The sequence below is a fragment of the Myotis lucifugus genome, unplaced genomic scaffold (genome assembly GCF_000147115.1).
Source record: "Myotis lucifugus unplaced genomic scaffold, Myoluc2.0 scaffold_5, whole genome shotgun sequence".
Classification (NCBI taxonomy): domain Eukaryota; kingdom Metazoa; phylum Chordata; class Mammalia; order Chiroptera; family Vespertilionidae; genus Myotis; species Myotis lucifugus.
The window spans coordinates 9,466,693-9,478,819 of record NW_005871053.1 but is presented as its reverse complement, the minus strand read 5'-3'; the positions used below and the strand labels follow the sequence as shown (position 1 = coordinate 9,478,819).

Below are 12,127 nucleotides of genomic sequence, written 5' to 3'. Positions count from 1 at the left end.
CGTCTGGTTCTAACTCTTCTGCCTCCCTCCTCCACCTTTTAAGGACCATATGATAACATTGGACCCGCCTGGAAACATGAGGATAATCTCCCACTTTGATCCTTAAGTTAATCACCTCTATAGAGTCCCTTTCGCCATCTAGTCTAATATATTCACAAGCCCTGGGGATGAGGCCATGACATCTTCTGAGAGAATCATTACTTTGCTGACCGCAACCCATAAATAAGCCTGCCATCTTTTACCTTCTGGAAGTGGCATAAACAGTGTGGTATTGATGTTTCTACCATCACCTGTCACTGGATCTATCTCTGTCCTCCTTTTGGAAATGCCATTACGAGACATTTCCGAGAAGTAAAGGGGATTTTAATAGGACTAGGGGACTCAGTGTGTGGCAAGTCAATTCTTCAGCTTTCTTCATCTGAAGAATGTGGGTAAGGATAGAAGCTTTATCTAGATCCTGGAGCTGTTGTGACAGCCACAGAATCCTGAAAACTGTACACTAACCTTGAAAATGAAAGGGAAGGTACACGAGCTGCCCCAGTGGGGAACTTGAATGCATACAACCACCAAGAAGTATTATTTTAAAAATTAAGACTTTTTTCTTAAAATACAAATCGCAGAAAAAGAATCTTTACTACATGACAGAGGATGGAATCACTCATTTCCATCCTAAGTCAATACTTTATCCCTAGCCCCTGAGATAGGTCATTTTAATCTGTATTTATGTTTTCCTTGCTTTGCTTTTGCCTCTGCTCTGATGTTTTTATGCTTTGAGTGGATATCAATTCCCCTCTCGTTAAGCATACAAACATCTAATCATTCCTGTTTGTTTCCTTCATTTTTAATAAATTTATATTTAAATTTTGGCAAATTGAATGGTCTAATTTTGCCCTTTGAATGCCTGTGCATTCAAGTTCTGTAGGCAGATTTTAGCTCTTGTGTTTTGTTTTGTTTTTTAATTCTATTTTGAGTTTTATAAAAATGGATGTTTTTATCCCCAACCCATAATTTTCTTTAGTGAACTTTTTGTTTAATTTTCTTTTGCTTTAACATTTTATTTTTCAGACACCTCTCATTGAACCTCACGTTCCTCTTCGTCCTGCTAACACCATTACCAAGGTAATGGGATGTAGGTGGGTTGATGAGCCATCAGTAACCACTGGAGGTGGTCCATATGTCAGAGCATCCCATCAGGCAACCTCAGAAACATTCTGCAGAGATGATACATATTCAGTGTGTCTTGGTTCTCAACATAAAGCAGTCATACACATGAACAATGTGAATGTATGAATGTGTTGTATTTTTCAAGCCAGAGTCAGATTGGAAAGTGATTTAAGGATTTGTCTGGTTTGTTTTGCTCCTATAAACTCTCTTTCTCTCCCCCTCCTTCCACCTGATTACAACCCAGGTCCCTTCAGAGAAGATCCTCAGGGCTGGAAAAATTTTACGAAACACCATTCTCTCTCGGGCACCTCACATGATAAGAGATAGAAAATATCACCTAAAGACATACAGGTATGTGCAGTAATTCCAAAGGCTGTGAGCCCCTCCGGTTCATGTTTAGTGAAATGGAAACATGTTTTGCATGGGCAGCATGTTTTATAATCCTCCCGGTTCTGGAAGATCTAAGTTGTTTTGGATCCCGCATAACTTTAATTATTCTTAATATTCTCAGCAGTTACTTCTGAACTAATTTGCTTGGGCATTGGTTTAATTGTGATAAACAAAGAGAATAAAACTTTTATATTTCTGTTTACTAGTATCTTTTAGGAAAACTATTATATTTAGATGAGATTCGACTAATATTTACTAAGCATTTATTTATGCTTGAAGCCCTGTACCAGGTCATGTTCTATACATTATCTCATTTTATCCTCACCTTAATGTGCTAGGTAGGTGTATGACCATTTTTCGGGTGATAAAACTGAGGCTCCGAGAGATTAATTTTTCTTGTCCAAGTCATAAATCTAATGAGTGGCAGAGTCAAGATTTAAACCAAGGTTGGTTCAGTGATCTGTTCATTCTATCTTTTATTCATTCCACAAGTTTATTAAGCACCTACTGGCCCCCAGGCACTATTGTGTTCAAGCCCTACAGATACAGGAATGAAAAATATATATACAATGTCTTTTACAGATTTTACTTAGAAAGTAAATATAGATTTTATTCTATTATGCATATAGTAAGCTATATAGCACTGGCACAGCTGTAATTGTATAGAATTAAGGACTCATTGTAGCTGTCACTGGAATTAAAAAGTAATAAAGACAAGAGCTGCAGGATTTAGTTAAACCTTTTGGGCTGACTGAGCCATGGTGGGTCAAATAAGAACTTATGTCTAATCCAGGGGTGGGCAAACTTTTTGACTCGAGGGCCACAATGGGTTCTTAAACTGGACCGGAGGGCCGGAACAAAAGCATGGATGGAGTGTTTGTGTGAACTAATATAAATTCAAAGTAAACATCATTACATAAAAGGGTATGGTCTTTTTTTTTTTTTTTTAGTTTTATTCATTTCAAACGGGCCGGATCCGGCCCGCGGGCCGTAGTTTGCCCACGGCTGGTCTAATCTTTTACTCTTGATTATATCCACTCAGTAAGGGTTTAGGACTTAGGATGGCCTGTACATGGCACACAAGCCTTCGTGCTCTCTGCCTGCACCCGTCATTCAGACTCACAGGCCTCTTCCAGCGGCCGGTCAGACTCACTTTCCCATTTAGCTGAGACATGACCTCAGAACCCATCAGACTTGATACAAGTCAAAACCCATTTGATTCCCATGAACCAAATTCATAAGACAGAGAAAAGCTAGAAAACACATTTTAAAGTCACCATGAAGGGTATGTATCTTTCTAGTGACGATCAACTCTGATAAAACCTGTGAAATTATACCTGGTTCACCCCATAGAAAACCTTTGAGTGTATGAGCCTCAAGATCCAGTCTCTTTCCCAGGGACAGAGATGGGAAAACATTGTAAATTCTTCCCCTTGGATCACTTTTTCTCCACTCCATACACTAACACACTTCTGCTTGCATTTGTCATAAATGTTTTATTTATTCACTCATTTATTTTTATTTTCAATTATAGTTTATGTTCAATATTATTTTGTATTAGTTTCAGGTGTTTGGCATAGTGGTTAGACAATCATCTATTTTACAGTGTTTCCCTTGATATTTCCAGTACCCACCTGGCACCATACATAGTTATTACATTAGTGACTATATTCCCTATGTTGTACTTTACATCCCCATGACTGTTTTGTAACTACCCATCTGTCGTTCTTAATCCCTTCACCTTTTTCACCCAGCCCCCCAGCCACCCTCCCTCTGGCAACCGTCAGTCTGTTCTCTGTAGCTATGAGTCTGTTTCTGTTTTGTTTGTTCGTTTATATTAGATCCCAATATGGTTACAAGACAAAAATGGATAGTTTATTACATTTAGAATTTTTGAAATGAGATGGAATTTGAGAATCGCTTTAGTCTTATCAGTAATAAATTTCAGTTCCTAACCTTTTACTGTTGATATTTACCATTTTGGATGACATTTGGAAGCCTCTCCTCCAATCCTGGAAGCTCATTCTTTGGGAGTCTGTGGTCCCCACACACTACTCTAATTTTAAGGGAAGTAAAGGTTAAAAAGAAATTGTGATCATATGACCCAGACAGAACTTAACCTCTTTCATTCATTAAGTGGATTTTAAGAACTCATATGGCTGAAGGACCTTTTTCTTTTTAAAATTTTGTGAGGTTTTCCCTTAATTTAAGATGTGATTCTGTTTTCCCAAGTGTTGACTTGCGTTAGGGAAATTCCATTAAAATATGTCATCTTTGGTGAAAAATAATGGAAACTAGAAGTCAGAAACTATAATCGCATCCTTGCTCCATAGTACTAAGATTTTAAACCCCTGAAATATAGGTGTTATGTCTATTCCACACCCTGTGACATAAATTAATGATCTGTTGGTAATGACCCATGATGCAACTGGAAGCCAAAGGCATGATTTCTCTTTTCTGCAGCACAGTTTGAGTTCCTTGTCTCAGATCTTGTTTCCAGTTCCATCCTCACCCTCCCTCCTGCTCCTCACCCCATTATAGCCATTATGTCATTGCTGCAGTATTAGGGGGTTGACGGCTCTCCAAATGCAGTATCATCCCTAATGATCACTATACTAGTGATCTGCTGTCAATTCTAAAGTGAATAGGGATCATTAACAGGAGGAAACCCAGTGACAAGTGGCACAGCTGGGTGTCTTTGTTCTGTATTCTCACTGCAGGATTCTTATGCCTGGTATCAGGGCCCAGGTGATCTGGGATCATCTCAATTCCATGTGTTCCTTTTAGTAAAGGTAATCATTGAATTAAAAAACCACATGAGATTGATTTTCTATACCTTTACAAGACTCTGCTCATTGATAAATTCTCAAATTAGAAGAGGAATATTTTTTTAAATATATTTTATTGATTTTTTACAGAGAGGAAGGGAGAGAGATAGATAGTTAGAAACATCGATCAGCCGCCTCCCGCACATCTCCCATTGGGGATGTGCCCGAAACCCAGGTACATGCCCTTGACCGGAATCAAACCTGTGACCCCTCAGTCCGCAGGCCGATGCTCTATCCACTGAGCCAAACTGGTTTCGGCAGAAGAGGAATATTTTGACAGCTCATCTGTTTGGTTCAGAATGAATAGTAACTAGGTGCCTTTTTGCCCATTGCAACTCCAATGTGTAATCAGAGGAGTCCTGGAGATCTAATAGCCTTCTCAGTACATCCTCCTGGTGAAATATTTTAGGGTCAGGCTTGAATCAGGACACCCCAGGAGCTCTAATAAAGTTCAGTTCCTAGAATACTAGAACTGAAAATGGCCGTAGAAGCCATCTTTTTCTCCTCCTTTCTTTTACAGATGAGGAGACGGAGAACCAGAAAGTTGAAGCAATATAGCCACAGTCATATAGCTAATAAGTCGCAGACCTGGTCCTCCCAGGCTAAGCCTCTTCCTAAGGTGCCATGGCACCGAGAACCTCCTCCATGGAGACTAAAGAGGAGCTCCCTGGGCTTGACCAGGCTCAGCCTGTGCCCCCGGGGCTGGTGGCATCCTTAGCAGGGGAGGGAGGCCACCAGTGACTCAGACCCAGCTGCAGGCAGCCGGCTGCTCTGTGACTCCTGCCTGTTCCACTGTCCCTTGGGATTCATACCTTGGACTTAAAGATTCCATTTCCTCCCTTGTACCATCACACCATGGACACCTGCCTTTCTCTATCATCCCACTGAAGGTTTTAGTGTTTCCTAATGTGTGTGCGTCTGCTTCTGTGTTTCCTAACTAATGCATGTAGTTGGCCCATCCTGACCAATTTGCCTCCGAGGGGCATCATAGGGACGAATGTGTGACTATACAGAGAGCATTTGGAGCCCTTCAGACGACAGGCTCTGTAGAAGTGCTGATCCTCATTACATGGAACTTATTTCTGAGAGGTTTGCATCGCTAATTGCTTGTTTCTCCCAACACCCCCTGAGGAAGATCAGCCATGTTACTTGAAAATATAAAGTGCTGTATAATTTTGCTCTTACACAGCACCTTTCACGGAGCATCTCCAAGTGCTTCACAAACATTAACTCATTCCTCGCAGGCTCGGGTGAAGGAATTCAGGATTCTGCTTTGCCTTCATTTTACACTGAGATTTCCTGGGACAGGTGCAGGAGCAGAGTTTCTGGCCCTGCGACCTTTAGCTTGCCAGATAATGCTCCCTGTCTGCAGCCCTTCCGTCTCCCCTGGTGCTGCAACTTGTAATGCTGTTTGTTTAGGCAGCGTCGCTTAGAAGGTTCTCTCACGAGCGAGCTGAGTAGTTTTATTGGTTTGTACAAGAATTTGAGAACCTGAGGCCACGCCGTGTGGTGCTGTGTTTGCAGTGAGACCTCTTATGGTGGGAGAGCAGTAAGCTCTTCGGGGGGTCTCCTCTCAAGAGAGACATCTTCGTCTACCAGGGGTGACCGCCCGTCCTTTGTGTCCGCCTCCCCTTAGACAATGCTGTGTGGGGACCGAGCTGGTGGACTGGATGCTGCAGCAGACGCCCTGCGTTCACTCCCGAACTCAAGCCGTGGGCATGTGGCAAGTCCTGGTGGAAGACGGTGTTCTCAACCACGGTAAGAGGAGCTACGGGCCTGGAAACCCTCGGGACACGCTAAGTGCATTTCCCTGGCTGAGCTGTTGCTGAACTTCCACATGGGCAAGAGAGGATTCTGATCCCTTGAGGGACCCGCCGAGCTAGCATCTTCATGTAGCAGGACAGATGCAGCGAGTGGATGCTGTTGATTGCCGTGTTCCGCCACGGTACCCTCCTAATGCGGGAGACGGTATGAAGGAAAAGGAAATTGCAACCCGAGTGTATCAGTTCTAATTATGTTTATTAGTTTGTGTTCATGGTTCATTGGTGGAGTGATTATACTCTGAGCACCGCACAACAGTCCTGGTGCAGGGGCAGAGTGGAGAGCAGTGAAGTGTGTGGCTGGGCTGATGACATGGAAGAAAGTCATGAATTCAGAAGCTGCCTTTTAACCAGGGCGCTGTCTGGGGGAGCCAATGTTTTGCTCACAGGAGGACCGTATTTAAAGTCCGGACTGTGCTCTGCAGGGGCAGCCCTGATAGCCGCTGTTCAGGGCTGGAGTGTGACTGTGGTTGAGCTGCTCATGCCTATTGTGTGAAGACCACTCTTCCAAACTGACAAACTCTTACAGTCATTCATTTAACTGACCAGCATCTGGGACTCTACTGATGGTCTTGCCAGAGTTCTCAGACTTTACATACAAGCCACCTGGGACTCCTGTTAAAATGCGGATTCTGCTGTGGTGGGTCTGGGCCTGCATTTCCTACAGGCCCTGGATGCTGCTGTTCCCGGATCACGTTTTAACCCCTAGAGTGCTGGGGAGCATGATCGCTCTCCTCCTGTCTAAAGTGCCGGGAGCGCTATCAAAGCTTCGAAATGGCGTCCAGTTCTCAGTCTGCTTTTATTAGTGATGATGATATTGCTAAATATGTCAATGTAGTAAAGGTTTCCTTAAGTTTTTGAATATGTAACTTCATTTACTTGCGATTCATAATTTTTTTCCTAAACTGCTGTAAAATCAGCGAAAATGCCTTGGCAATTTCAGCATCGTTCCTAGGATATTGGTTGGCACTCCAAGGGCTAAAGCAGCAGTGATCTACTGCTTCCTGTTATCTTTTGACAATCCTGATGCTCCAACCTGAAAAGGGTCTTAGGCATTTTAAGACATATAGGTGAGGCTCCCTGACCTGGTCCTTCCCAGATGGAAATCTTTTTGTTTAGAAGGAACAAGCGGTGGGAAAAACACATTTAAAAATCATAACTGGAAGGAAATCACTGTAAGATCCCTCTAGGTGTATGTGACCTAGAAGCTTGGTCTAGTCACCTGTGTTCAAACAATTTTACTCTGCTAGTTTGAAGTGCAGACAGTTTATAAACGGTACAAAAGAAAAACATGAATTTTGATCCCGACAAATTAGGGGAGTTTTTTTGTTTTGTTTTTTAAGTCTGTACTTTCAAAAACCAGTTTAGAGCAAGATCCGGCAGCTGATTATTTTCCCGTGTGGGACCTGGTCCCGCATGCTAGAAAATGTCCACACAGCAATTGTTGCTCATCTCCGACAAGCTGGCAGGTTGCCTTAGGAGAGTCCTAGGGCGGCCCAGGAGGTGGGCGGGTGGGAGGGAGCCCTGTGGCGCCTCACTGCAGCCCGAGGTCACGCCTTCCAGCTGCACAGCCCTAGGCCAGCGGAGGGAGAAGGTTGAGGAGTCTCACCCTATGCTACCACTTGGCTCTCTCTGTCTCGCCTGACACTGTGGGGGCGGGAGGCAGAGGTGTGACAGCTGACACTTGCCTCCATGCTTCCCACAGTGGACCAGGAGCATCATTTCCAAGACAAGTATTTATTTTATCGCTTCCTGGATGATGAGCATGAGGATGCGCCTTTGCCGACGGAGGAGGAGAAGAAGGAGTGTGATGAGGAGCTGCAGGACACCATGCTGCTGCTGTCACAGATGGGCCCCGACGCCCACATGAGGATGATCCTCCGCAAATCGTGAGTAAGAGCACGGTGCCCACCTGCTGCGTGTGGCCGGGGCGGGCGCACACCTGGGCAGGGGAGAGGAGAGGCTGCTTTGGAGAGTCCTGGCCTCACCCAGGGTCAGAGGAGGGACTCGGAAGGGTGACACAGCAGTGTGTCTCTTTTCTATTTTGTTTTTGAGCCAGGTACCTTCATTTCCCTTTTGCATGAGTTAAAAATATGGAGATTTTTAGTGGTTGGCTTCAAAACTGAGTCCACATCTTAACCAAGCTTTGCTCAGTGACAAACGGCTCTGCTTCGATGCCAGACCACCACAGCCCGTTCTTCCTAATGCAGTAGGGCAGCGGCTGTCAGAGCCACAGACCTTATGCCTGTGCTTGTATATATTCGTTCGTTCGTTCATTCATTCATTCATTCATTCATTCATTCAGCACATCCTTTCTCCATGCTCCAACCTGTGCTCTTTAACGTAAAGACATACTAAAGAGAACCTCACTGCTCATTACCGCTTCGAGGTCCCCATTCAGCCAGTGAGGCGCTCTCTCCTCCCATCTTGGCCGAAACCCACCTTCCTCCAGGCGCAGCCCAGCAGCTGAAGTTGAGGACTTCAGCTGTTTAATCAGATCGATTCCGAAAGAAAGGACCGAGCCCCTCTTCTGTTCAGGGAGCTCTCCTAATTGGCATGGGGCACACAGCAGCATATGCCACAGCCCCAACCTCAGGGGAACCTTTTGAAGAAGAGAGGGCTTGTCACTCGGTTCTGAAACCACGCACAGGCTTATGTTTTTCTGCTGGAAATGAAATTGTTCTCCACCCGGCAACCGGTGCCGGCCAGCTGTGGATGTCAGCTCTGAGTCACTGGCTTGGCTGACCTCAGATGGTTAGCGGGTCTCGGTGAGAGGGTTGGACCTTACATGTCTTATGTGTCCCCTGGGCACTTTCCAAAAGTGAGGTGTCCCTCAGACCAGTTCCTCAGTGTCCGCGCCTCACACCAGCTCACAAAGCCTCTCCGCTCTCCTTCATGTCCTGTGCCCAGGATGTGTCCCCTTCCACTCGCCCTTCCTCAGCGCTGCACCAGGCTTTCATTTCTATCACACCGTGTCCCCTTTGTCAAAACTTCCTCTTGGCTCTTAATTCCCCTACCATGTGTTTAAAGGCCTTTCCTCATCCCAGTTGACACCATCATCCTTAACTCTAAAACCATGGTTTTTAGCTCCTTTGGCCTCAAACAACAACAACAACAACAAATTGTTGGTTGTTGTTTTTTTGTGCGTGTGTGTGTGTGTTTTTTGCCTCAGAATTTTATTTCTTCAAACAAAAATTTTACTAAATCCTAAATATCAAACAGAAAGCCAGAGTTTCATAGCCCTAACCATAAGGAGCATCCAAGAACCCTTCCCAGGCTTTGATTTGTCTTCCCTGAGGATGGCAGGCATTGGTTGCCGAGGGGAACACAAGAGAGTCCCAGGGCTTGGAGAGCTCATGAATACCATCATTCTAAACCAGTGATGGCGAACCTATGACACGCGAACTCATTTTTTTTGGTTGATTTTTCTTTGTTAAATGCATTTAAATATATAAAATAAATATCAAAAATATAAGTCTTTGTTTTACTATGGTTGCAAATATCAAAAAATTTCTATATGTGACACAGCACCAGAATTAAGTTAGGGTTTTTCAAAATGCTGACACGCCTAGCTCAAAAGGTTCGCCATCACTGTTCTAAACCATGCTTTCGCCCTGGCTGGTTTGGCTCAGTGGATAGAGCATCGACCTGCAGACTGAAGGGTCGTGGGTTCGATTCTGGTCAAGGGCACATGCCAGGGTTGCTGGCTCGATCCCCAGTAGGGAGCGTGCAGGAAGCAGCCAATCAATGATTCTCTCTCATCATTGATATTTGTATTCTCTTTCCCCTCTCTTTTCCTCTCTGAAATCTATAAAAATATATTTTTTAAAAATAAAAATAAACCATGCTTTTTTTTCCTGTCAGACTGCTTCCTCTCTCTCTTTTCCACACCCCCTTTTCCCATTTGCCTTCATCATTTCCTGGCTCCATCCCCTTTTTGCTGTTTTTGATGTCACTTTCATTCAAGCCAACACCATGTAGTGGTTGTGAATCTGAGGGGCATTGGAAATATGGGAGGATGTTTGGTTGTCTCAGTGCATGAGAGGCACACTGCTGGCATTCATTGGCCAGTGGCTGGGACAGAGGGATGCTAAGCACACCTCAGTACCTAGACCCCTACAGAACAAGGAGCTGTCCTGGAAATAATGTTGAGAAACATTGCTGTGAACTGTGAGTTTCTTAAAGACAAAAACATATCGCATTTTACTTCATTCGTTCATTTATTCATTCAACCAATGTTTATTGAATACCTATTTTCTTTTTTTTTTTAATATTCTATTGATTTTTTACAGAGAGGAAGGGAGAGGGATAGAGAGTTAGAAACATCGATGAGAGAGAAACACCGATTAGCTGCCTCCTGCACGTTTGGTTGTCTCAGTGCATGAGAGGCACACTGCTGGCATTCATTGGCCAGTGGCTGGGACAGAGGGATGCTAAGCATTTTACTTCATTCGTTCATTTATTCATTCAACCAATGTTTATTGAATACCTATTTTGTCCTAGATACTATGTCAATCGCTAAGGCTGTAGCATTGAACAAGGGGGTTGCACCTCCTTCCCGGAGCTTTCTCCTAGTGCAGGAGACAGACCTTAAACAACTAGTTAGGCAAGCAATTGTTTTATCACAGCTGCATTATGAAGCACAAAGGAAAATGTACTGTGTTAATCTAATCTAATAAAAGAGAAACATGCAAATTGACCACACCTCTGCTACACCCCAAGCCACGCCCACCAGCCAATCAGAGCGACTATATGCAAATTAACCCAACCAAGATGGTGGCCGGCAGCTACAGAGCTGGAGCAAGCAGGAGGCTTGGTTGCCCCGGTGATGGAGGAAGCCAAGCTTCCCGCCTACCCTGGCCAGCTGGGGCCTCCGCTCAAGGCAACAAAGTTTCAATTATAGAAGATAAATAAATCCCAGATACCTGCTTCCAGCCAGCCTCCACTGGGAGCTTGGGTGGCTGGGGGCTGTGGCCAGCCTACAAACAGCCATCAGCCCCTCACCCAGGCTGGCCAGGCACCCCAGTGGGGACCCCCACACTGAAGGGGCTGTGGCCAGCCTGCAAACAGCCATCAGCCCCTCACCCAGGATGGCCACATCCTCATGGGTTGAGGATCCCCGCTGGGGGCTTGACCAGCCTGAAAACGGCCCTCAGCCCCTCACCCAGACTGGCCAGGCACTCCAGTGGGGACCCCCACCCTGAAGGGGGTGTGGCCAGTCTGAAAACGGCCCTCAGCCCCTCACCCTGGCTGGCCAGGCACCACATCGGGACTCCCACCCTGATCTGGGACATCCTTCAGGGCAAACTAGCTGGCCCCCACCCATGCACCAGGCCTCTATCCTATATAATAAAAGGGTAATATGCAAATTGACCCTAACAGCAGAACCACTGGGAATGACTGGTCACTATGACACACACTGACCACCAGGGGGCAGACGCTCAATGCAGGAGCTGCCCCCTGGTGGTCAGTGCACTCCCACAGGGGGAGCTCTGCTCAGCCACAAGCCAGGCTGATGACTGCCAGTACAGCGGTGGTGGTGGGAGCTTCTCCCGCCTCCTCAGCAGCGCTAAGGATGTCTGACTGCAGCTTAGGCCTGCTCCCTGCTGGCAAGTGGACATCCCCCGAGGGCTCCCAGGCTGCCAGAGGGATGTCTGACTGCCAGCTTAGGCCCAATACCCCCGGGGAGTGGGCCTAAGCCAGCAGGTGGTCATCCCCCTAGAGGTCCCAGACTGCGAGAGGGCACAGGCCAGGCTGAGGGACACCCCCCGCCGAGTGCACAAATTTTTGTGCACCGGGCATCTAGTAGACTATAATATGGAGAGTGGAATTTAACCTGGTGTGGAAGTTCAAAAACGCCTAATCCCCATAAATATACAGTCCCAGCTGAAGTTCCCTCAGCTCTTCAAGGGAGGCAGAAATGTC

The 12,127-nt window shown here is 45.5% G+C and overlaps 1 protein-coding gene across 1 annotated transcript in view; it reads left to right on the top strand.

Moving 5' to 3' along the window:
* The window catches only part of RAPGEF4 (Rap guanine nucleotide exchange factor 4), a 298,063-nt gene that overhangs the window by 208,157 nt on the left and 77,779 nt on the right, over window positions 1–12,127 (top strand). The window contains exons 8-11 of the mRNA XM_023744830.1: window positions 1,066–1,119; window positions 1,409–1,515; window positions 6,019–6,140; window positions 7,908–8,091. Coding sequence (XP_023600598.1) covers window positions 1,066–1,119; window positions 1,409–1,515; window positions 6,019–6,140; window positions 7,908–8,091 — 467 coding nt within the window. The remainder of the gene's footprint in view (window positions 1–1,065; window positions 1,120–1,408; window positions 1,516–6,018; window positions 6,141–7,907; window positions 8,092–12,127) is intronic.